Here is a 25,911-nt window from a genome sequence, read left to right as displayed (position 1 = left end):
TCTTTCTTTCTTTCTGTCTTTTGTCTTTTTGTTTTTCGATGGTTGTTGTTGAATTTTTGTTTGTTTTTTTTGAGACAGAGTTTTTCTCTGTAGCCTTGGCTATTCTAGAATTCACTTTGTAGGCCAGGCTGGCCTCGAACTCATAGAGATCCTCCTGCCTCTGCCTCCTGACTCCTGCCTGAGTGCTGGGATTAAAGGGGTGTGCCACCACCTGCCAGCTGTATTTCTATTTTCTAATATAATATAATAATCACAATTTGCTCGTGTAATTAAAATAGTTTTTACATAAAGCATACATCCTAAAAGTTATGTTTTCAAAAAGTCGGCAGTTGTATCAGCCCGGCAGGATCCTATGAAGACTGGTCCATGGAATCTGAGGACAATTTCTGCTGTGTGGGAGGAACCAGCTGCAGCTGGGGACTCATTTTCCAGGGCCCCCCTTAGAGGGCCCCTTCAGTGGATGGGACAAGGCGAGCCACCCTGCCCCTGCTACCCTCTGCACCTCTGGGCAGTGTGCTCCAGGAAGCTGTTGGCACCATGGCAAGGTATCAGAACCCCAATGTTTTTGTGGGGAAAGGGTTTACTAATGGCAAAGGGAACTTCCTGGTTTGGCTTTGATGAAAACCTGAAGCCACAAGAAGTCAAGGCTGAGAGGTCAGTGAGGGTGTGGCCATTAACCTCACCTCAGGCCACACTGGAGGCCAGCCCCAGTGACTCATCCCTTACAGGCCTGGGAATCCTGCCTGGAGTGAGCACAAGCCAACAAAGCCTCCACCAGCTCTCTCGCAGGGCAGTGGCCTCTCAGATTAACTGCCTGTCACCGCAGGCCCTGAAGATACGGCTGGCAGAATGTGACTGCCATGGCCCTCTGCCATGGGCTTCCTAGGCAGCAGGCTTCCCACAGCAGGAGCAAGGGGCCCCTGGTGAGTTTGGATGGCACTCGGAGGTGATAGTTGTCAGAACTCCACATAAGCACCTCCCAAGACTTAGCTAAAGAGGTCTTGCTGCTTCCTTCTCCCAGGAGGCTCCACGGACGTGGCGGGGGTGGGGTCAAGTTGGATAGAAGGATCCACTCCAGCTCAGCTCAGGCAGTCTTGAGAATGATCTGAAAGCGGGAGGGGGGGGAGCCAGTGGGGAGGCAGAGCATGTCTGTGGTGGGTCCCCATGGTGGGTGCTGTGGTTGGCAGGTGAGGAAGAAAGGTTTTAGGTAAACTTTGGTCCTGCGCACTGCACTCAGCCTTCTGGGAAGAGGATAGGAAGCCTCTTGAACAGCAGATGCTGGACCCTAAGGCTTCTGCTGGCCCTCCTGGGAACCCTCAGATGCACCCCTACCTTTCAGGTCCCTACTCCTGTAGAGGCAGCTGGAACAGGTTTCACCCTCCCGCTTCCCCGCATTGGCCCAGATTTTCCCAGTAGAAACCACCACCCTCCACTGCCGCGTTTAAACAGCGTTTAAGACTGACTATGCCTGGAAGAACAGTAGGTCGCCCTATGTGCTGATTCTTCAAGAGAGCCAGTCTTGGGTGAGGCCTGGCGGGTGCCAGGGCTTCTTCTGTTTCCGGTGGCTTTATAGGAGTGTGCCACCACACCCAACACAAACAATTTGGTTCGTGTCAGGCATAAGAGTGTTCTGGAGGTGTCTACAACACCACTTCTGCCGGTGTGTTCCTACTGGGACTCACTCCCAAGGGTTGCACACAGGGCCATTCCACATCTAACCCTATCCAGCGTGTCCCCCCCACACCCTGCTGTGTCGTCTGTCCCCTGCCTGTCTTCATTTTGCCAGCTCTTCCTTGTGCCTCAAGATTTGACCCTAACAACACCTCTGTTGGGAAACCTTCCTATGGCCACCGTGTGCCCTCTCCTCAAAAATAAATAACTGTACTAAAAAAAATTAAATATTCTCTTTTTAATAAACCCCAGCTCTGCCTCAGAGGGGGAAAAATACTAGAACCAGTGATGGATGGAGGCTGGTTTTCTAGAAACTGGAAAGAGACTAGACACCAACATGACTTGAGAAAAAGAAACCTGCCAGATTGACCTGATTTTCTCAGGAACTAGAGCAGACAGGATCCCTGGTTTCCAGCAGGACGCCTGGGAAGGGGACTGGGAGAATATGGCTGGATGGCTGGATAACTGCGCATGCCTCTGGCCCATGGATGATCGGGTCTGAGACAGCTGCACAGCCTGGGAGGTCTAGTGTGTGGGCAGCTTGGGGCCTTTGGGACTGTCCTGTCTTCACTGCTACTAATGGCTTAAAGAGGATGCTCAGAGCAGGCTGAAAGAGTAACCAGATGCTGGGAATACAGACCTGTAAAAATCTCAAGAGTGGACCAAACCGACCGAGAACAAGCCGTATGACTGGGCAGTAACTCAGTGTCTGAGTGCACCCTGTGGCTGCAGGGGACAGCTCACTGTGCCAGAGTGATGTGGCTGCCCAGCCCAGCACACTTCCAGGCAGTAGTCCAAGAGAAACCTCAAGGCCAAGGTCACTGCGAGCTGACCAGACAACAGAGAATTTAAAGGAGACTGGTCACACTGGCAAGCGTGTGTCTACTGAGCAGTGGAAAGCAATGGGGGTGGCTTATATAGGGGAGGGCTGGTAGGCTGAGGCCCCCCGCCCAGTCCACTGTGCATGGAAGAATCCAGTGAAGGTGTTCGGGAAAGCTCTGCTTCCCTGTCTGCATGCTCCAGTGTGGAGCCACAGGATCTGAGGAAAGGGACCCAACCGACGTGCACCCCCTTTGACTTGTTATCCCGAGTAAGCCCCTTGCTGAACCAGGCAGAGACTCCACCCACCATAGCGATGGCCCTAATGGGCCTGGGATATCTGAGGCTCACTGTCAGCATCCCAGGCTTGATGTGTAGGTAGGTGTCCAGGGACAGAGGATCTATGGTGAAGGTGTACAGGGAAGGCCAAACATAGCTTAGTAACAGTTGACCAGATCCAAGCTGCCTGGGGTGGGGGCAGCTGGGCTGGAGTAAGCTCTTGGTTCCTGTGAGTGAGCAGAAGAGGCTGTTGGCCCACCAGGCAGGGGCATGAGAGGGACAGCATCCCCAACCTCTCTAAGCATTTCCCAAGTTGTGGATGTACCTGATAAGGATTCACCCTGGTTTTGAAGTTTACATTTCTTTCCTACAAGACGTTATCCTTAGTGGGAGATGGTGGCATATATATTTAAGTGATTCCCCCAAAAGAGGAACACGTGGTCTCCCTTTCTTCCTCCTGGGGGTCGCGTTCCCGCTGCTTCCCCGTTTCCCCCTCGGTGCCACCCGAGAGCACAGATCGCCCATTAAACCTGGATATTTCTTAATTCAGCTTGTTTTGATTTGGCTTGATTAAGAATTTTTACGCCGGCAGGGAGCTTATACAGAGAAATATTCCTAACACCCATGACCTAGAACTCTTCCCCCCCCTCTATTATTTATCTGTGCATGTGTGTATGATATGTGTGTGCACGCGCATAGGTGCATACATGCATACGTGCATGCCATGCCATAGCACTTGCGTGTGGGTCAGATGTGGCAGCTTTCATGAGTTGGTTCCCCACTTCCACCACGTGGGTCCCACTGATGAAGCTCAGGAGTCTATGTTTGACCTCAACCTCCTTTACACATTGACCCGTCTTGCAGGCCCCTGGTCTGGATCTTTTCATCGAAGTGCCTCAGCCTCCTGAGTGCTAGGATTACGGGTGTGCACCACCATGCCAAACAGCACAGATTTTTTTTTATGGTTGGGTGGAGGTGATTTTTATGTTAAGCACTTAGTAATGGTCCTGAAATGGGTGTTCAAATACTTGCGTTTGCTCTCTTATCTCGCCTTTTCAATGGATTCTTTTGATTGCAGCAAACACTTTTGGGCAAGGGCAAATACTGTTAAACGTTACTCCTATAAGGTGCTATATGAGTCCTGATAGCTTTTCTGGAAGGATACAAACACAAAATTATTGGTGCCACTTCCACTGGAGAGAAATGTTGCCTTTTGGTGGTGAAGGCCTTTTCCCCAAGCTGTAGACTTTAAAAATGTTTCCTTGTTAGGTGTATTATGGTTCTTTTTGGTCTTCCTCTTTTTCTTTTCTTTTTTTTTTATATATATACTAGCAAATCAACAACAGGAAACTGCTTTAAAAAACCAACTTATTCAAAAGTTCCAAGTTTGTCTTTTAAACATTTGACCAATTTTTTTGTTAGCCAATGGTCATTTTCTGATTACTCCATAAATGGACAAACATTGGACTTCCTCATACTAAAATGGTAGTGAGCGGTGGTAGTTTGGGATTCAGCATCAGGAATCACATCCTATGGGAGAGTGGGGGAGCACCAGGGTATATGTGGGTTTCTGTTCAAAGGGGAGCAGAGCAGTTCATTTTGAGTGCATACCTCGGGCCCGTTGTCTTGGGAACCCTCCATCAGTTTCTGTACAAATTTCTCCACGATCTGGGGTCTCACGACTGAAAAGTTTTCTTTCATGACTTGGTGTTTCCAAAGGTCTGGGAGAAAAAACCAGCAACAACCACCAGATCAGACCAGGAACCACAAAACACCGACAGGTACCAAGGATATGACTCCACAACTCCCAAAAGATGCCAACGCAACAATCTGCCACTTTGAAATATAAGTGGGGAGGGGAGGAGGCAGTCCAGGATATAGAACCCTCTGGAACATGGAGGAAGGAAGAGATCTAGCAAGGATCTTAATAGAAATATCTGGGGAAGGCCTCCTGGAGACCAGTGCACAGTACTGTAGACAAAACCCAGAAGGAAACGCTACTGCGCGGCTACTCCTCTTTCATGATATCTGCCTTGTTAACACCCCGCGTCTGCAGCATCATCTCAGCGGTGTGCGCCTATCGGAAGTCAACAAAGAACATGGCTTATGCGTAGGCGAGGAAGCACGCATGGCACAAACTCATTCAGAGCAAAGTTTCATATGGCGGCAGACGGTGCAGGGAACTCACCTGGCTGTCATTTGGGGTCATTTCAACTATGCCCCTCCCCCCCAGCAGAGTACTAGGCCACTGTTCACAGGAAGAATGTTGATGGTGTTGACCAAATACCAGCCACCTCGGGTTAGGAAGTGAAAATGCCAAGGCCTAGAGCAGTGGCTATAGAAGGAGCACACTCAGCGCCGTGCTCCAGGAGTCTCCATATCTTTGCTCCATCATCATCCCGGCTCCTTTGGGACTGCCCACAGCAGCGTGCACCTTTCCGCTGTTTTATTAAAACCCTCCTCCTGGTTCTCCTCTAGCGGTTTACCGGCTCATTTCTTCACACCTTTTACGGCAGAATTCCCAGAAAGCAAAGTCATCCCGCAAACCCCCTTGCCTGGTTTTCACTTCCACAAATCTGGGGGAACTGATTTCATTACAAATAACCACAACTTCCACTGAAGCCAATGGCTTGACTTGCCTGCCCTAGCATTTTGCCAAGGTCTTCACTTCCCCTCTCGAAGCATTGGGATGCCTTCAAAAGCCTTGCTTTCTTCTTAGCTAACCGTGACCTAGCTTTCTTTGTCCCTGAGCCGCTCTTGTCTTCTACACTCCTCTGGCCTCATTTTGGTGTACTCATAATTATTGTAATAATCATCTCCAGTTTGGGTTAAAAGCTTCTTTATTCTAAGGTCACTTAAAACTTAATTCATGCGTAATCAAGTTACCAGCGTCCCCTCTCTAAATGACTCCATCTGCAGCTTGCCCCATGTCGAAGACAGGACTTCCACCTTCCCAGACGTTCAAAAGCCCGAGACTGTGATGGACTGCTCTTTTATAATGATCCGTGTTGTATCTGGTCAGTCGTTGCTGCCTCGGAAGGTATCCAGCATCCCACCACTTATATTTTCTCTGCTTCCAGTTCCAAGACAGGGGCTGGAGAGGTGGCACTAACAGTCAAGGGCTTGCTTTGCAAGAAAAGGACCTAAGTTCTGTCCTCGGAACACACTTATAAAAGTCAGTTGGATGTGGTCCATTCCTGGGAAGCTGGAGGCAAGACCCACAGGGCTCACTGGGGAGAGGCAAGCAGACTCCAGGGGCTCACTGGGTAGAGGCAAGTGGACCCAGGGCTCACTGGGTGGAGGGAAGCAGACTCCAGGGCTCCCTGGGGAGAGGCAAGCGGACCCAGGGCTCACTGGGTGGAGAAAAGCAGACCCAGGGCTCCCTGGGGAGAGGCAAGCGGACCCAAGGCTCACTGGGTGGAGGGAAGCAGACCCAGGGCTTACTGGCCTTGGAGCTTAGCTGGTTGGTGAGTTCCAGGCTAGTGAGGGGTCCTAGTTCACAAACAGGTGGATGTTTTCTGGAGAATGACACTTGAGTTTGTCCTCCAGCCTCCACATGCACGTGTACTCACGTGTAGATGCACATACATGCACATACATTTAAAATAAAGCATACACCAGATCAGGTCACTATACTGGGGCCTAAGGAATCCTAGAAGCTGTGGATATGTTGAAGAAGACAAGCCCCACTGCTCCCTTGTCTGTTGCCTGCTGTGGCTTCTCATTTCCTCTCAGCAAAGAGTCCCTGCCACACACACTCCAAAACACATGGGATGATCCGAGAGCAAGCTTCAGTCTTCGCTACCATCTGCTCAGAAACAGCTGCACCTCCAGGATTTAGAGGCTGTGCCATTGACCCCAAGTCTTCATTTTGAAAATGGGATTCTGCATTTCTTCTACAGATGACTACTTTGCATAATGAACCTATAAATCATAGTTCATGCTTCTTAAGATGCTTAGAGCTTTAATAAATTTTGATGAAACAGAAAGAGCTCGTGATTATCATGGGAAACTTCAGACAAGAGCTTGGATGATTTTCCCAGGGTGCTGTAGGGCAGAGGCCCGTTGAGGTGTTGCTCCATCCATCACACGCTCCAAGCTTGGGACCAGTTTGGGTTTACATCTCTGACTCCGGCTAAAGAGAAGCCTTTTCCAGCTCTCTCCCTCACATGAGTCCAAATTCAGACACACAGCTGTACCTATAGGCTGGAGCCAGGGAGAGAAGAAGTCATTCAAGGAATTTCTGGCAAAGAGGAGCCAGCCTCCCCATCTGCCTTGTTCTCAGTGCACGTGTGTGGCCATGGCATCTTCAATATGAAGTAGCAGGAGGATATATGTTCTCGCTCTGTGTATGTCTGTGTGTGTGTGCACATCTGTATGTGTGAGTGAGTGTGCATGTATATGTGCATGTGTGTTCACATATGTGTATCTGTGTGTACACGCATGAGTGTGTGCATGTGGGGGAAGGGGTATGGTGAGTGTAAATGCAGGTCGGAGTAGAGGTCAGAGGATAACTTCTGGCATGGGTCCTTGCATTTTGTCTGAACCAACATCTTTGCTTGATTTTTCCCATTGCATTTCGCAGGCCAGCCTGTCTTTCTGGAGGGGTGTGCTAGGACCACTGTGTGCGGCAGCACCCAGCTTATATGATTCTGGGACTTCCCCTACGTGTGGCCAGCACTCTACCCTGCCTTGAAGCCACAGTTTTGGCAGAGGCTCAGAAGTGGGAGGGAGGAAGCATCCTTGCGGTTAAGTGATGATCTTTTTCTCTATCCCTTGCCCTTGACTGAAGGAAAGTTTGATTTCGAGTTGGCCAAACCAGTTCCCCTTTCTCCCCCTCTCAGAAACTTAGCTTGAAGCCCTGCACTTCCCCCACACAACCGGATTCTCGGTCATGAGAATCCAAGACTGAGTGAAGGCTGAAGGCACACAGGTGCAGACAGAGGTGCTCCTCCCCCTCTCCTTTCTTCCATCCCCTCCCTTCCATCCTCTCCCCTCCCCAGCAATCAGGGGCCCAACAAATGGGAGCTTGAAATGCACATGGAGGTAAGACTCTGTTCTCCCGTGATCTCCAAACTGCGATCGCAAATACTAGTTTCCCAAGCACGACATTATTTACTGGACAGGATAGCAATAACAGTACATAAAAGCTCTAGGATCTAGATTAGGGGGAAATTCACACAAGACCTTCCCTGAGGTTTCCAAATGCACTGCAATGGTTATTACTGACTGTCAGCTGGAGAGGCCCTAGAATCCTCCAGGAGACAGACCTCTGGGTGTGGCCAAAGGAAGTTTCTAGACTAGATTCATTGAGGTGAGAAAATCCACTCGAAATGTGGGCAGCAAGAGTGGGCAGCAACACTCTGAATAAGGAAGAGAGTGAAGTAGAGTTCATTGTCACCCCCTCCCCCCTTCCTCTCTCTGCTCCCTGACTGTGGGTGCAATGTGACCGGCTGTTTCATGCTCCTGTTGCCATGGCATCCCTGCCATGATCGACTGTAACCTCCACCTAAGAGCCAGAACAAACCCATTTTCCCTTGAGTTGTCAAACCTTCAGTCACAAGAAAGAGGAAGGTAATCAAGACAGCTACCTTGACAGAAAACAAGCCAGGATGGTGTCCAATCCTGTAGTTTTTGTGCTCAGAGGCTCAGGGAGGGCAAGTTCAAGGATGGCCTGGGCTACATAGTGAGAGCCTGTCTCAAGAATTAAAAAAAAATGCAAAAAACAAGGTATTGACATGTAGGTCTGTGATAGAGCACTTGCCTGGCATGTGTGAATCGTGAGGTTCAATCCACAGTGTTGGGAGAAAAAGACTAATGGTTGGTAGGTCAATCAAAAGAGGCCAACTAAAGCAGAGGCCACTTTCAAAGGAATTGTGCTATCTGTATTTGATTTTACTTAAAACACACAAGTCTACAAATACTTGCCGCTACCTCACACCGAATGCAGGCCTCTGCACATGCCCACTTCAGCACAGCTGGGGCGGGAGCATCTCTCTGTAAATATAATGAGGTCCCAACATGCACTGCGGTTCACTGATGGATTTTGTAGTCTGTAGACTTTGGCAAAAGTGACTGTAAAGGGTGAGGATGACAGTTGCTAGGTGTATTTGTCTTGAAAATGAGTAATTAAAGATTATGAAACTCATTTATTTTACTTTGTCATGTTTGTTTGCATCTTCCTTGTTCAGCTCACGTTTGAGAAGCCATGTTGGTGAGACCTCGTGTTCAGTTTCTGATATTACTGGGAGACACAGACTCACAGCAAACTCCCTGATCTTATGGCTCTGACACTCTTTCTGCTCCTTTTTCTGCCATGGTCTCTAAACTTTAGGTTAACATACATTTAATCTTCCTTCATGTCTGTTTATGGGTTGGTAACTCATTCTTTCTTTTTTTTTCCCCCTCTTTTCTTCAAAACTAAACTTGCATGCTAGGCAAGAACTTTATCCTTCCTTCCTTCCTTCCTTCCTTCCTTCCTTCCTTCCTTCCTTTCTCTTTCTCTTTCTCTTTCTCTTTTGAGACAGGATCTCCCTCCACAGCCTTGGTATGTAGAGGTGGCTGGCCTCGAACTCACAAAAGGTTCAATTGCCTCTGCCTCTTGAGTTTTGAGATTAAAGGTTCCAACTTGGCTTTTTTTTTTAATGTTGATTTAATTTTGAAAATGATATGTATGTGGGTGTGTGGGTACCCATGGAGGCCAGAGGCATCGGATTCCCAGTGTGGGGACTTGAACTCAGGTCCTCTGGATTAACAGTACTCCCCCTTAGCCACTGTGTTATCTCCTCAGCCCCAAAATATTGAGTGGGTTTTGTTATTGTTGAAATTTTTTTGTTGCCCTTTGTTTTGAGCCAAGGTTTCTCTACATAGCCCTGGCTGTCCTGGAACTCACTATGTAGACCAGGCTGGCCTCAAACTCACAGAGATCCACTTGCTTCTTCCTCCTGAGTGCTGGGATTAAAAACAGGCACTATCACATCCAGCCTGTGTTTTTCTTTTTAGCATTTAAGAATGTTCTATTAGCAAATCAACTTGGTTCTTATAGAAACAACAGATACATACTCTGCCTTCACTGACTTATGTAATTTCAAATGAAATCACTCAAATTCAAGGACAACTAAAACCTTCATAAGCAGGTTTGGAAAAGACAATGATCAAAAGGGACAAAAACAGGTCAGAGGTCGTGACTAATTCATACTCTGCTGGTTTGCATCTCCAAAGGATGATAATGCAACATACATACATATAGACAGACAGACAGACATGCACACACATGTGTATTGTATGTATGTATGTATTCCACTTCGGAGATTCTTAGCTCCGATTATTAAGGGAAAATTAGAAAATCTGTTTAAAATTCAGTCTAATGCAAAAGTGTCAAAGGCAGAGGTGGCTGGGTCTCTCTGAATTCAGGAAGACTGTGTCGGCAGGGAAAGCTTCAGGCTGAACCAGGGTATCTGGAGCCACTGCCAGCTCTGGTCTTGGGGGCGGTGTGTGTGGGGGAACACAACTAGTTCAGCTATCAAAAAGGACCAGGGGTGGATGCCATATCTCTGCAGCCTCCCTGATAAACTGGAGGCCATGAATGAAATGATTTAAGCTCCAAAGACATGGTGGAAGGGAGAGAAGAGGGGGAGGGAGACAGAAAAATCTTCCAGTGTGTGTGTGTGTGTGTGTGTGTGTGTGTGTGTGTGGACATGGACCCTGAGGCTAGAGGTTGACATTTATTTTCCACCTTATATTTTGAGACAGGGTCACCCACTGGGCTGCCTGGACAGTGAGTCTCTACCTTCCTACTGCTGAATTACATGCCCAGCTTTTTACATGAGTACTGAGAATCTGAACTCGAGTCCTCACACTTAGGAGGCGAGCACCTTTCTCTAAGCAGTCTCTGGTGCCCTTGAGTTCCTTTTGGTGGGTACAAGGCAAGCCCTGGTCTGGCCAAAGCAAAAACCCTGAGGGAAAACCCTGGAGCCTCTGGTAAACCTGCTTGGTTACTGGGCTTCTAACCATTCCCTAATCCTAACTTCTGCTGAGAAATGCCCAGCTCCAGGCTAACCGTGGTGTAAAAGCTAACCACTAACTGCCGTTTCTCTGGAGCAGAAACTGCCTCTGGAAGCTTTGCCCATTGTAGCTGCAGTGAACTGTAGGTGGGTGGAGAGTCCGAGGTTCTAATTAATGAAATGTTAGTGGCGCAGATTAAACTGGAGAGACACAGCATCCATGGTACACAGTGGGGACCTACTTGCTTGCTGTAGGGAACTCAACTGACCCAGCCCTCCATGCTGAGACAGAATTCCCCTCTCCCGACCAAAGGTCAAAACCAAAATAAAACAAAAACAGTAGCAGTCACTGCACCCATCAGTCCTGGCTTTTATTTTATTTGTGTGTGTGGTGTTGAAGACTGGTATACGCTAAGCCAACACTCTGAGCTTTTTGGCTTTAAATCCTTGTAAGGATGAAATAGAACTGGTCAGTACACTCTAGCCAGGGTGATGGACTAACGTCAACGTGAGCACAGTTCAGAATACTCCACTCTGCTCCTCTGCTTCCCTCCACCCCACTGGTTTTTACACAAGACTCCCTGGAAGCCCCCCACCTTCCTGCCCAGGGCAGCACAGCCACAAAGCAGGCTTGCTCTCCTGCGCCCCACCCCCACCCAGGGTGTCATCAGAGTAACCGTCTGGACCTCTAAGATGGTTGCACCTGCCTGGGGCGTGTGGCTTCTCTGCTAGGATTCAGAAGGGAGCCACCTGGACGCAGGAGGAAGGCGGCACAAACAAGGACGCTTTGTGTCTGGTGAAGTGTTCCGTAACTGGAGCTGTGTCACACTCCACTCTCTGGTGACATTTGGAGCCGCCCTTGGGGGAGTGGTCAGCTTGCACATTGCACAGCCTTTCCCCAAAGCCCTGTTTATGAAACTCAGCGATTTGAAAGTCCTAATAAAATGACACTGGTGGTGAGGAAAGAACAAAACCAGGTGATGTCTTAGGTGAGGACGAGGTTATCACCAACATTCTGGGGTACATGGCCTCCTCTCGAAGGCGAAGGCGAACCTATTTGTTTTGCCTAGTTCTATGGTTCTGGGTTTTTCTGTGGGATTATTAGGAGTTAGGAATACATTTTTGGTGATCTCCATGATCCACAGAACCCAGTACAATACAAATTCAGGGCCACCTGCTCAAAAAAGCAAAAGAAAGTTTCTTTGCAAGTACTTAATAGGAAGCTTTGCCCTCTTCCAAAGTCTCCTATCCTGCCGGGTGTTTTCCTGCTGTAATCTCTTGGGTGTGGGGTTAAGGAAACCCTCAACTCTACCCACAGGGTTCGATGCCACTATGCAGGAGACCCAGTTGCTAACAGATCCAGGTACCACATCCTGGCCAGGAGGCAAAAATTGATCCAAGGTCTCCCAGCCCTCAGGAGGATACAATGGTTAGAGATCAGCCTGGGCTCCACAGTGAGACCTTGCCTCAAAACAAAAATCAACACACACACAAAGTCTTTTAAGTGGAAAGAAATATGCCAAAGATCTATGGTATTTCTCTCTAGGTTGAGGGTGTAAAATGATATTTTATCTATGATTTATGTATCTTTGTAGTGCTGAGGATCAAAACCAGGACCCTGTATTTACTCTATGTATGTATTAAATGTACTCTACCACTGAATTACATCCTGAACACATGACTTCTTTTTATTGCTCTCTCTCTCTCTCTCCTCTCTCTCTCTCTCTCTCTCTCTCTCTCTCTCTCTCTCTCTCTCTCTCTGTGTGTGTGTGTGTGTGTCTGGAATTCATTATAAAGCTCACACTGGCCTCACACTCATGGCAACCCTCCCACCTCAGCCTCCCTAGTGTATTACAAATGTAAGCCACGGTTGTTGTTTACAGTGAATATGGATACAAGGATAAACTGTGGGTCAGGACAGAAAGACACGTGGGATGGGAAAGGCGCTCCTCACTCCTCTGGAGTCTGGCCGAGAAGAAAGAATTCCAGGAGTGGGAAGAGATGTCTCACCTACTGCTCTTTTAAAGGACTCAAGTTGGGTTCCCAGCTCACAGTTGCCTATGACTCCAGCTCCAGGGGACCTGATGCACTGGACATTTGCACTCACATGGACACACACACACACACACACACACATGCACGTGTGCTCACACGCACTTAAAAATAAAAATAAATCTTTAATTTTTTTAAAAAAGAATCCCAGCACAATCAGTAACATTGTCATAGAGACAATTCTTTTTTTGTATAAAGAAGAATGTTAAAATGAACATGCTTCCGAGCTAAGCCTCAGTGGCCTTCCAGTGTAGTCTCGCTCCTTTCCCAGGTATTTTCTGGGGATACCATGAAACAGGACTAACCTCTTGCTCCTAGTAAAAAAACATCTCCCCTTTCTCCTGCAAGCCTTGAGCTTAGGGTTTGATCCTGTCAGTTGTGACCCTAGCCAATCCCCAGGAACCACCCATGATCTTACTCGGGTTCTTTATCAACCCTGTGAGCCAGAGGTTCAGGGAGCAGTGCCCATGGTGACTACAAGACTCGGAACGGTGACCTTTCCCGACAGATCCACACCCATGCTCTCAGGTTGAGTTACCCTTCTCCCTCGGGGCCTCTTTTTGTTATGTCCTGTTCTAAATATGATACAGTTCTCTTAATAAGCTCCAGCTCCACTTCAGACTGGCACTTCCTGAATTCTTCTTTTCTCTAGAGAAGTCGAGAATCTGTCTTACCTGATCAGGTTCCTAAAAAATAAGGAAACTCTTCAGGCTTTGGGTGGTAGCATGGGACAGTGTCTGCCCCCACTATCACTGACACTTCCTATTAGAAAAAAAAACTGTTAATTTTTTCAAGTAGTAAAGCAAACAACTGTTACCTGTTGGGAGGGCAGTCTCCTCCTTGGACTTTTCTGATAGAAGCAGGCTCATCTCTCTACTAACTTTCTTCAGTACCTCTTGGATCATATGAATTTCTAAACTTTCCAGAAGCTTCTGGAGCTGGAATAAGCATGGGATGAGATTAGCATCACTCTGCAATTCAGTTCTACACTGGGCTCCCAAGTGTCGTTCCTGCAGACAGGCTTTGGTCTGTCCTCTCCTCAGCTTGTTTCTCTGAGAAGAGTGCGCTTTGGGACCTCAAGTTCTTCCCAGGGATCAATACACCTCTTTGCAGGCCAACATCTTTTTCTTTTTTTCTCACGGCCCTCATTCTGACCGATATAACCTTTCTTACCATGTTCTACTAAGCACTCTGGGTCTGAAGTGGCCTCATGCCTTTTAAAAAAATTAATTTAGCAACCCCAGTTTCCCCCCTCCCACTCCCCATCTGCTCCTCAGAGAGGTTAAGGCTCCCCTGAGAGGTCATCTCAGTCTGCCACATCACCTCATAGAGACAGGGCCAAGCCCACCCCAGCCCTGCCCCAGGCAGAGCAAGATATCTCTGGGCTCCACAGTCAGTTCAGGCGTTAGGACCTCAGGCCTTTTGACGGCCTCTAAATGACACCAGAAACCTCATGAGCTGTTACTTTAATAAGAGTCTGAGAGCCAATTAATAACCAAGGAGGGTGTCGTGAGAGACCTAAAGCTGGCACGCACCAAGATGAATCGCTCCAATAGCTATGAGTCCCACTCCACCCACGACGCTTGCAGAGCCTTCCCCTCCCCGTGGGAGGAACGGAGGAAGAGCCAGGCTTCGGGAACATAAGCAGTGTGTTGGGCTCTGAGGCATATATGAAGTTCACTCTGACATCCCCCATGGCACGATGGCTTCTCTGCTCGGACAGCCAGAGGCCCTGGGTACCTTAGTCAGCTGGGCAACGGCTGCTAAAGATTACTCAGCACACTGCCTGAGCCACTGCAAAATCTGTGCTTCCTTTCTCTGAGAAAAACCACTCTGAAATGCTCCGTTCAATATTTTTATTTCCATGTGGGGATGTGCACCAGCTGGGTTTTTGTCTGTCTGTCTTCTCTCTCTCTCTCTCTCTCTCTCTCTCTCTCTCTCTCTCTCTCTCTCTCTCTCTCTTGTTTTTTTGAAACAGAGTTTCTCTGTAGCTTTGGAGCCTGTCCTGGAACTAGCTCTTGTAGACCAGGCTGACCTCGAACTCACAGAGATCCGCCTGCCTCTGCCTCCCGAGGGCGGGTATTAAAGGCGTGAGCCACCACCACCTGGCTCTGTCACAGTTCTTATGTTGCAGCATAGGAGTCCGAGGAAAATGAAAATAATGAGAACCTAGACTCACAGGATGGAGACATTTGGGGGTTACTTCTTTGCTTACTCAAGCCCCGCACACCTTCAAGAGTGCCCCTCCCCCACCCCACCTTGAAGGAAACATCATTTGTGTTGATTGCAGTTTTCCACGCCAGGGCAGCAAGGCAAGTTTTCAAAGACAAACTGAAGAGCTCTGGTACCTGCTGGTTTTTTATTTCGATTTCTGAGGCTCCCTTTGGGGGAAGAATAGATTGGCTTCTTATTATTAGGCCTTCAAATTCATCTTCTTTGCCCATCTGCCTGGCTAAAGATTTCAGGCTGGGGTAGAAAATATCAGCTCTGAGACAGCAAAGAGACAGAAATTAGCAAAGAAACACACTCCCTCTCCTTCAGTTTCCCGTCGCCCATCCTCTCTAGACACATCAGCAACTAAACCCGCCCCTCCTTTGGTCAATATTAGATCCCGCGGCCTCTCCCTGCTGAGTACATAGAACTCCTGTCGTCATTCCGCGATATGTCCACAAGTCTTCTCATTTCTGACAGGGAACCTGACCTCAGGGACTTCCGGGACAGACGATCCTGAATGTGCCTGAGAGAAGATGGCTGAGGCATGGGGGAGTGGGCCCGGGCTTAGTAAGGACTTGTTTAGAAATACGCGCCAGGAACAACAGGCTTTGCCTGCCAGCTCAGTCATCCCAGCTGAGGGGTGTAGCCACGGGCTGGGTAACCGTGTGGACGCCACGTGTGCCATGTCACCCTCTGGCACAGCTCTGGGGCTGTGGGTGTCCCCAGCAGCAGCAGTCTACCCCAGGAGCTAAACACCCAGTCAGCACTGCAGAGTCACCTGATAGGCTAAACTCCACGTGACAGAGCTCTAGGGAGGAAGTGATAATCCAGGACCCTTCACTGGAGTCTAGCTCTTTCCCCACAGCCAACACAGATTAGCTTTTCCTCACAGCATTGCCGCAGCGACTCTTCTAGCTGCTCCCTGGACAGAATCCTGGTCTGACTCTCTCGGGGAAGGGGGAAGAACCCTCGAATCCCAGGCTCTGCCGCTGACATGTTTTTGGGGGGGTTGTTTGTTTATGTTTTTTGTTTTTCGTCTCAGCAGTACTCACTCATAGAGCTCCGAGAACTGTTTGTGGTGGGAGGCAGAGTTGATCTCCTGGCCTTGAAGCCTGAGTCGGCCCCAGTGTTCCTTGAGCACTTCCAGCTGCTTCCACAGGATAAGGAAGGACTTCAACAGAGCAAGGGACAGCACTGTATCTCGTGGGCCTTCTAGCAAGATGGAGCCCTTTGGGCCACTTTCCAATGGACTTGGGCAGAGTCCTGGCAGTTTGGACCAGTGTGGCTGAAAACAAGACAGAAATCCTTTATCAGTTGTGGTTTAAGATGAGATAAGTTTTTATATGTATCCCATGCAAAATAACATCCAGGAGAAATGGTTTACAGGTCCCCAGCATGTGTAGAAAAAAATCTAGATGGCTCAATATCCTTGTTGAGCAGGCAGGATAGAAACAGCTCTGCCTCAGCTTCCTGTTTGCATTTTGAACCATTGGTTTTTATATTTTATTTTTAGCTTTTGAAGACATGGTCTCATGTAGCTGGGCCTCACATTTTTGACGTTGCTGAGAGGAACCTTGAACTCTGTCATCTTGCTTCCCTCTCCCAAGTGCTAGGGTTACAGGTATGAGACTACACACTTGGCTTTGAACATCAACCTTCAAAACCAGAATCTTCCTAAAGAGAAAATAAAAGAAACGAAGGAAGGAAGAAGGGAAAGAATGAATGAATGAATGAAGGAAGGAAGGAAGGAAGGAAGGAAGGAGAAAGAAAGAGAGAGAAAGAAAATAATAGAGAACGAGGTAAGGAGGAAAAGAGAGAAAGTGCATAAGGGATTGGAGAGTGATTGCTGCTCTTCCAGAGGACCTGGGTTCAATTCCCAGCACCCATGTCAGATGGCTGACAACTTCTTATAACTCCAGCTCAGAGACTCTGGAAGCCTCTCCTGACCACCATGAGCCCCTGGACAGAAGGTGGCACATCCACACATACACATGACGAAAAAAAAAAACAAATCTTAAAAATATAAACCGAGGGCAGGTGATTCAGTGGTTAAGACCACTTGCTACTCTTCCAGAAGACCTGGTTTTGGTTCCCAGAACCCATGAGCTGACTTACAACCACCCTGAACTCCAGTTCCAGGGGGTCTGAAACCTTCTGATATCTCTGGGCACCAGGCACATACATATATGCAGGCAAATACTCAAACACATGAAATAAAATAAGCAGATCTTTTCAAAGCTTATTATTTATTTATTTACTTGTTTATTTAAGAAAGAAAAGATAAGGTATAGCCTACTTGAGACTGAAGTCTTCCCTACCCTCCACAGTAGAGCTGTAACTGACCGTTCTTTGGGGATTTACCCATTTTATGTATCAGAAAGCAGAACTGCTGTGGGATTTGCCTCTGTGTATGCTGTGAATACCATTGGTTAATAAAGAAACTGTCTTAGGCCGGGCGGTGGTGGCGCGCGCCTTTAATCCCAGCACTGGGGAGGCAGAGGCAGGTGGATCTCTGTGAGTTCAAGGCCAGCCTGGACTACAAGAGCTAGTTCCAGGACAGGAACCAAAAGCTACGGAGAAACCCTGTCTTGAAAAAAAAAAAAAAAAAAAAAAAAAAAACTGTCTTAGGCCTGCACAGGGCAGAATATAGGTAGGCAGGGGAAAACTAAACTAAATGCTGAGAGAAAAAAGGCAGAGTCAGGAGAAGCCATGTAGCCCTGCCAGAGACAGATGCAGGAACTTACCAGGTAAGCCACAGCCTTGTGGCGATACACCGATCAATAGAAATGGGTTAAAGTAAGATGTAAGACCTAGCCCATAAGAAGCTATAGCTAACAGGCCAAGCAGTGATTTAATTAGTATAGTTTCTGTGTGGTTATTTCAAGTCTGGGCAGCCAGGAACAAACAAGTGGCCTCCTACTACACAGAACTTGGGTTCATCCTGCACATCTGACAACTACCTATAAATCCACCTCTGGGACTCTGATACCTTTCATCCTTTAAAAGCAAATGGAGAACATTTTGCTGGAATTTTCTATTGCATACTCACTTACTTCGATTAACTCATTAAGACAGGGTCTTGGTAGCCCTGGATCACGTGGTACTCTCTGTAACAGACTGGTTGCAAAAGTGTGACGATCTGCCTCAACCTGCAGTTTTACTATAAAATTACCATTTGCTCATTCGATTATTGATGTCTTTCTTAAACAAGTATTTGTCCTAGTGGATGTGGAAGAAACACAGCTTCAGGCCAGCCAGTGAGTACTAGGAAGACCAGGGCCACCCAGAGGCCGATAATCACCTTGGGGGCCTGAGTTCAGCTGTTTCCTGGTACAGGAGAGGGACTTTGTTTTGCAAGCCAGATGGCAAATCCTGTGGCCTAGAACATTCTGACAGCAGAACTAGAAACTGGAGGAGCAGCCTGGTGTAACTGGACTCTGCATAAGCATTATACTATAAGAGGGTGTGTCTGCCAGAGAGAGGGCTGGCCAGAGAAAGTTGAGAAGAACTGACATCCAGGCCCGGGGGAGCCAAGTGTCCACGGACAGGTAGCAACCTCTCAACTGTGCAGCCTTCTTGGCAGTCTGTGGACTTCCAGATGTCTTTTCTCTCTTAATCCTCAGAACCTTTTCATCAGATGAAATCTGACCGAGCAAGGCCAAGAAAAGTGACATGCAGGGGCAGCCTACAGACTACAGGATTGGTCCCCGCTGCTGAAAAATCACTGTGTTAGGGTAAACCTGGGCCTCCCTGGACTACAGTTTTAAAGTCTACCCCGCAGAGTTTAGGAGACCACGAGAGATCACAACATATATAACACAGTTGCCGTGGACGCTCGGGAGCTTGGCTCAGGGGCAGTGCTGGTTCTAGTGTTTCCTGCCCCTATAGATAGCTAAAAGCTTCAAAATGAAACTTGGTCCCAAGGACCAGGGGTGCAGCTCAGTGGCGAAGTTGGGTGTGCCATGCTTGAAGCCCTGGGTCTGCTATCAGCGGCACACACATCACAAAGTAAAACCGATCAAAATAAATATCAATGATTAGATTTACTTCTTAAGATGTTTGTATTAAAGGGAGCCACCACTAAACATTTTATTTTATTTTTGATTTTTCGAGACAGGGTTTCTCCATAGCTTTTGGTTCCTGTCCTGGAACTAGCTCTTGTAGACCAGGCTGGCCTCAAACTCACAGAGATCCGCCTGCCTCTGCCTCCCGAGTGCTGGGATTAAAGGCATGCGCCAACACCACCCGGCTTTATTTTATTTTTTTTAATAAACTTTGCTTTATAAAAGATACTTGGAAACTAGCCATGCAGTGGTGGCTCACACCTTTAACCCCAGCACTCTGGAAGCAGAGGCAGGTGGGTCTTTGAATTTGTGGCCAGCCTAGTCTACAGAGTGATTTCCAGGATAGCCAGGGCTACACAGAGAAACCCTGTCTTGAAAAATCAAAATTAAACGAAAACCAAAAAAATTGGATATTAAAAAAATCACAAAAGTCACACAGCATAATTTAGCCAGATCCAAAGTCTGTACATCTCAATGAACATATCTACAGTCAGAACAGCCATTCCAAAGCTGTGGAGCCCCACGCTGGGTTTTACACTTTCACTATAGAACATTTTATGCACTAACCACTAAAACTGAAAAATCCATGGCCGCGTAGGAACTAGAAAAACAATTAGCTTTATATCATTTTTCATAACTTGTATTCGTCACCTGCCTTCACTTTATTTTAATTTTTTAAGATTTATTTTTATTTTTAGTTATGAGTATGTGTGTTGGGGTGTTGTGGGAGGCCACTTGCTTGTTTCCTGTCTGCCCAGCAGCTCAGACCTGAAATAATCACACAGAATCTATATTATTTAAAACACTGCTTGGCTAATGATGCTAGCATATTTATAGCTAACTCATACCTTAAATTAACCCATCTCCATTAATCTGTATATCCCCATGAGGTTGTGGCTTACCAGGTAAAGTTCTGGTGTCTGTCTCCAGCAGGGCTACATGGCTTCTCACTGACTCTGCCTTCTTTCTCCCAGCATTCAGTTTAGTTTTCCCGGCTTAGCTCTACTCTGTTCTATCAGGCTAAGCCAGTTTCTTTATTCATTAACCAAAAGCAACACATAGACAGAAGGACGTCCCAAATCATTGGGGGTGTAGGGGTGCTATAGGCACAGGAGTACAGGAGCCAGTGTAGGCCAGAGGTCCTGGATCTACATAGGGCTGGAGTCACAGGCAATTGTGAGTTCTGGGAATTGAAATCAGGTCCTCCTGAAGAGCAGTACATTCTTTTAACTGAGAGCCTATGTTACGGGATATTTGATTGCACGGTGTGAAGATACGTCACTGTTTTACCTTGCCTTCCTAAGGTGCCTTCTGATTGGTTTAATAAAAAGCTGAATGGCCAATAGCTAGGCAAGAGAGGATAGGTTCCTGAGAGAGAAAAGAACTCTAGGAGAATCCGAGGAATCCAGGAATTTACCAGCGAGACACAGAGGAAGTTGTATGTACAATACTGAGGAGAGGTAATGAGTCACGTGGCAGACTGTGGATCAATACAAATGGGTAAATTTAGGTTGTCAAGAGCTAGTTGGGAACAAGCCTAAGATAAGGCTACACTTTCAAAATCATCAAAACGTCTCTGTGTCAGTATTTGGGAACACAGTCAGTGTCCTTCTGTCATTTTAAATTGTGTGTGCTCACATGTGGGGGTCAGAGGACAGCTCGGGAGGCAGGGGTCAGAGGACAGCTGGGGGGCAGGGGTCAGAGGACAGCTTGGGGAGGCAGTTCTTACTTTCTATCATATGGCTCAGTAGGCTTCATGACAAGTGCCTTTACCTATTAAGCCATTCCGATGACCATAATTTTTTAAGTTATTTGGGCGCGTGTGTGTGTGTGTGTGTGTGTGTGTGTGTGTGCTTCTTCTCTAATCTGTGACCTCACTCTAAGCTGCAGACAAGCCTCAGAGGGAAGGAGGAAGATCAGAGACAGCTTCCCGAGGAGAGTGGTTTGGAGAGGGACGTCTGTGAGCAAACAGAGCGGGTCTGAGGAGAGAAGTTCCTCACAACAGGTGAGGGTCAGAAGACAGCTTGGTCCACACCCCAAAAGGAGGAGACCAGGAGGAGAAATGCTGAGAGGAGCTCAGAGTATTTTAAAGTAATGAGGGCTTTATGAGGAAAGAAGTGACAGGACCCAGCTCACACTTCAAAACTACGGTATCCTGGGGGATGGAGTGATGGCTCACTGTTAAGATGCAGCTCCTCCTCCTGAAGAGGACCAGAGTTCCGTTCCAGCATCCACATAAGGTGGCTCACAGCAGCCTGCAACTCCAGCTATAAGGGATCTGACGCTGTTGTCTACCCTCTGTGGGCACCTGCACAGATGCAGCATACAAACAGACAGACAGACAGACATGTACACCCACAAAAAATAAATACAATTGAAAATTAAAAAACAAAAGAAATGACAGCAGTGTTAGCGAGGGGGCTGGGAAAGAGGAACACACACCCACTATTGGTGGGCGTGCAAACGGGCAGAGCCACTGTGGCAATCAGGGCAGAGTCATCTCGGAAACCTAAAATTAGGGCGTCCACGGAATCCGGCTTTGCCACTCCTGGCGTTTACTCAAAGGACTCTTATCCTACTACTGAGATGGGATCTGTGTTCTATGTTTATTGCTGCTCTGGAGGTAAAGCAAGGAAATGCAATCAGACTCGCCGTCCATCAGGGGATGAACTGATAAGGAAACATGGGCTATATGCAGAAGATGCAGAATTATTCGATGTGTAGACAAATGCATGGAACTGGGGAAGATTAAACAAGGTAAGCCAGGCTTAGGAAGACGGGCACTGATGGTCATGTGCATACTCTACCTTCTCCTTTGCATATATGTGTAATTGTGTGGAGGGAAGGAGGACAAATGCGCGGACAGAGTCCATGAGAGGGGAAAGAAAACTTTCCAGCAGGAAATCACCCTACCATTAAATCTCAGTAACGCATGTCTGTGCTGTGGTAGAGGCCCCCGAGAGCCAAGGAAAAGAAAGACAACAGCCATGCCGGCTGACTGGTGTCCTTGAGTGTAAGTGGGGCGAGGAAACGGACAACAGTAGGCTTCTAGAAGGTGGAGGTCTGAGGAGGCACTTCAGGCAGGTGTCTGGCTAGTTCACTGACTGCAACATGCCTCTGCCTGGCTTCTAGTTCATGAAGTTTTATTTAGAGCTATTTTACACGATGGGGAATGATTCTTGTGCCCTAAACTTCAGAAAGTTAAAGCGAGGAGTCGCTGCCAGTCTGGCACCTCAGGCTAGCTGAGGCTCTCACACGCGACTCTGGGATGCCCAACTCTACTGCTAAAACAAGCGACTTGCCAGGAAAGCGTAAACTGAGCATCTGTCTCGGGAGGCTTCCATGGACTCCCCAGAGTCTTTGTTCTGTTTTAAAAACAAAATACATAGAAGCCCAGGCTGGAAGATTGGAATTCAAGGTCTGCTGGACTATGGAGCAGGACCCCACCTCAAAAACATTTTGAAGTTAAAAAGAAATGTTTTTAATTGGCCGGGAGTGGTGGTGCCAGGCCTTTAATCCCCGTGTTTGGGAGGCAGAAGGAGGCCAACCTCTGTCGGTTAAAGGCCAGCCTGGTCTATATAGCAAGTTTCAGGTGAGCCAAAGCTACATGGAGCAGTGGCTCTCAACCTTCCTAATGCTGCAACCCTTTAATACAATTCTTCATGTTGTGATGATCTCCAGCCATAACATTATTTTCATTGCTTCTTTGTAACTGTAATTTTGCTAATGTTATGAATGCAATGTAAATATCTGTGTTTTCGATGATCCTGGGAGACCCCTGTGAAAGGGTCATTCAACCCTCAAAAAGAGGTCAGGACCCACAGATTGACAACCACTGACATAGAGAAATTGTCCCAAAAACAAACAAAAACTTTTAATTACATATGTGTAATATGTATTTATCTCTGTGTGTTGATGTGTGCACATCAGTGCAGGTGCCTGAGGAGACAAGAGGAGGGAGTTGGATCCCTGGAACTGGAGGTGCATGTGGTTAGAAGTCACCTAATATGGGTACCGGGAAGAGAACCCTGGCCCTCCTTGTAAGAGGAATGAGTGCCTGTAACTACTGAGCCATCTCTCCATGCCCACCCCTACCAAAACAAACAAACAAACAAACAAAAAACCTTTTAAGTGAATAAAGTCAGTGGGAACTTAATCCCGAGACTCACTGTGTAAGCAAATCCCTGAGAGTATTTCTCCACGTTTCACCAACGGCATTGTGGCATTAGCACAGTCCTGGCTTCTATGGGAGCAGCTGTGCAAGATAGCCCCTCTAGTGTGACTTTCAAAGTAGGCGAATCCTTCAGTACAACACAGCGCTGGCCAAGTCTGTAGCCCACTTTCTAAGAATAACTGTGCATTATCTGGTGTGGCCTGCCATTCAGGAGACCCCTCTATGATCACCTGTGCAGTGTCCAGTGTGGCCTGCCGTCCAGGAGACCCCTCCGTGGTCACGTGATAGCTGCCCAGCAGTACATCGTCCATTAGCACCTGCACGCCCACCAGCTCTCCATGGGCCACTTTGCGGTCACGGTCACTCAGCCCGCAGAGACACATCTAGAAACAAATAAAAATACCTTCCCATTTTGAAGAGGTCTTTGTATCTCTTATAAATGGGTTTGAAGATAAATATCAAATGCAACTATATTTATAACCCTCACGCTCTCAGCTAATACAATCAGAGTAAAATCTCTAGCTTCAAGTCCTTCTTGAATGTGTTAGGTTTCTGTGTAGGAGCAGCAAATCTCCTGACCTTACAGTAGATACAACAAATGCGTGGGATGGCCAGTTTCCTTTATAAGTCCAGAGATACTCACAGGCATGCCCCTGGGGGAACAGGAGAAAGACCCTAATTGTGAACTATTATTGTCTCTGTTTTTGTTTTAAACCCTCTTGCTGTTAAAATATTATTTAACTTATGGGGGATTTTAAACACACACAAATGCAAGCAAATTACATTTATGCCAGTATTGTCCCACCCCAACTCTGCATTCCCTATTCTGAAGCCAAGTTGTAGTTGAATTTTTGTCTTGATTTTAATACACACACATTAAAAAAAATATGTTGGTGCTGACCTAATCATGAGAAAACTTTTTTTTTTTCAAAACAATTTAAATGATTTTAAAAAGCATCAAGATAAACAAAACAAAGAAAATTCCCTCCTTGGTCCTGCCTAAGCAGATCCCATGCCAGGTCAGGTGTCCTGCGCCTCTGAGTGTCAGGTGGCAATTTCTCTAAGAGGCTCAGAGGTGACTCCAGAGCGGCCCTTCCTCTAGGTCATTGCTGTCCTGGAAACTGCAGCTGAGTCTACAGCAAAAGCCCTTAGCAACTGAGAGCGTGACTTTTTCCACAATAAGAAAATATGACTCACCTTGCAGCCTCGGTGACAGCTTCATTGTTAAACACTCGTTTATCTGATAAGTTGCCACTGGCTAAAGCATGAACCTGGTGATGCCCTGCTTTACAGTCTGTGTTCGGGTCTCTCCAACAAGTGGAAGACAGGCCTACCTGCATATCATACTCTAAGGTGTTTGGGACGCTGCTCATAACTGGAAATGGTCCACCATCTTCCTGAAACGCCCTCCATGGGAACATCGTAAACGCCTAAATGAAACCAACAACAGACAGGACAATGGTCTCATGCATCCCTCAGATGAAGATGCTTATGCATGAGCAATACCTCTGCATCCATCTTCAAAGGCCCCTCAGAAAGAGTTCTCATCGGAGCATGCTCAGTGACACAGAGAAAGAGTGGCAGTCATTTCTAGTTTCCCTGGGATGGTCTCAGTGTAATAAGGAGGCACCAATATCCAAAGTTCTAGAACAAGAGGTGGCACACACCTGCAGTTCCAGCCCTTGAGAGACTGATGCAGGAGGATTGTAAGCTTCAGGCCAGTTTCAACTAGATCAGTCGTTGCCCATTGGGGGTTGAAAGACCCTTTCATAGGGGACGCCAAAGTCCACCAGAAAATACAGATATTTACATTATAGTCATAACAGTCACAAAATTATAGTTATGATGTAGCAAGGAAAAGAATTTTATGGTTGGGGGTCAGCACAACCGTAAAACTGTATTAAAGGGTGACAGCATTTAGGAAAGTTGAGGACCATGGAACTAGACAGTGAGACCGTCTCAAAAGAAACAAAACAAAAGAAATTCTGGAATAATACAATACCAAGAGGGTATGTTTGTTTTTAACCAACAAAAGTAAACTTAGTTAAATGTTGTTCAGATTAGGGACCTTCCAATGTCCTTCCCCATCACTGTGCCCCAACTCTTGGCATCACCTCAGACTACTGCCCCAGGGGGTGCTGTGACCCCTGTCTTCTCTGCACTGCAGAACAATCGAGGCAGGTTCTATTTCCTGCAGCACCATGTAAACCCCAGATCCAGAGGACTGCCCACTGAGCTCATTCTCTACTCTAGAGCTGCTTTTCAGTCACTTCCTAAAGACTGTGACACAGGACACCCACAGCCACCCAATCCAAGGCAGCATCCAAAGACATCGGCAGCAGGCCCAGTGTCACGGCCAGCTCTGTCCTGTGGTTCTAAAAGAGGGGTGAGGATTGGACCAAGAGTCACTGTCTTTTAGCATGGAAGTACAGGACCTGCAGGGTAGTTTTAAAGCTAATGTACACAAACGCTTTCCATCAGGAGTTAGGGTTTAGTGCTTAGGGCTGGGTGCACGCCTGTAATCCTAACACTTGGCACTGGAGACAGGAGAAACAGGAGTTCAGGTTATATTTGCCTACTTATTAGATCAGCCTGGGATACATGACACCCTCTCCAGAGGAGGGGGCGCGCAGAC

The 25,911-nt window shown here is 47.4% G+C and overlaps 1 protein-coding gene across 1 annotated transcript in view; it reads right to left on the bottom strand.

Annotated features, from left to right (window-relative positions):
• The window catches only part of LOC126487621 (uncharacterized), a 178,778-nt gene that overhangs the window by 23,905 nt on the left and 128,962 nt on the right, over nucleotides 1–25,911 (bottom strand). Inside the window, 6 exon segments of the mRNA XM_050120553.1 lie at nucleotides 4,381–4,490; nucleotides 13,642–13,762; nucleotides 15,173–15,311; nucleotides 16,091–16,323; nucleotides 23,507–23,659; nucleotides 24,611–24,706. Of these exon segments, the coding sequence (XP_049976510.1) occupies nucleotides 4,381–4,490; nucleotides 13,642–13,762; nucleotides 15,173–15,311; nucleotides 16,091–16,323; nucleotides 23,507–23,659; nucleotides 24,611–24,706 (852 nt within the window).

This window comes from Alexandromys fortis, unplaced genomic scaffold (genome assembly GCF_014885135.2).
Source record: "Alexandromys fortis isolate MF-2015 unplaced genomic scaffold, M_Fortis_MF-2015_v1.1 scaffold_175, whole genome shotgun sequence".
NCBI lineage: Eukaryota > Metazoa > Chordata > Mammalia > Rodentia > Cricetidae > Alexandromys > Alexandromys fortis.
The sequence above is the reverse complement of the archived record's forward strand: the minus strand, read 5'-3'. Positions and strand labels throughout refer to the sequence as shown.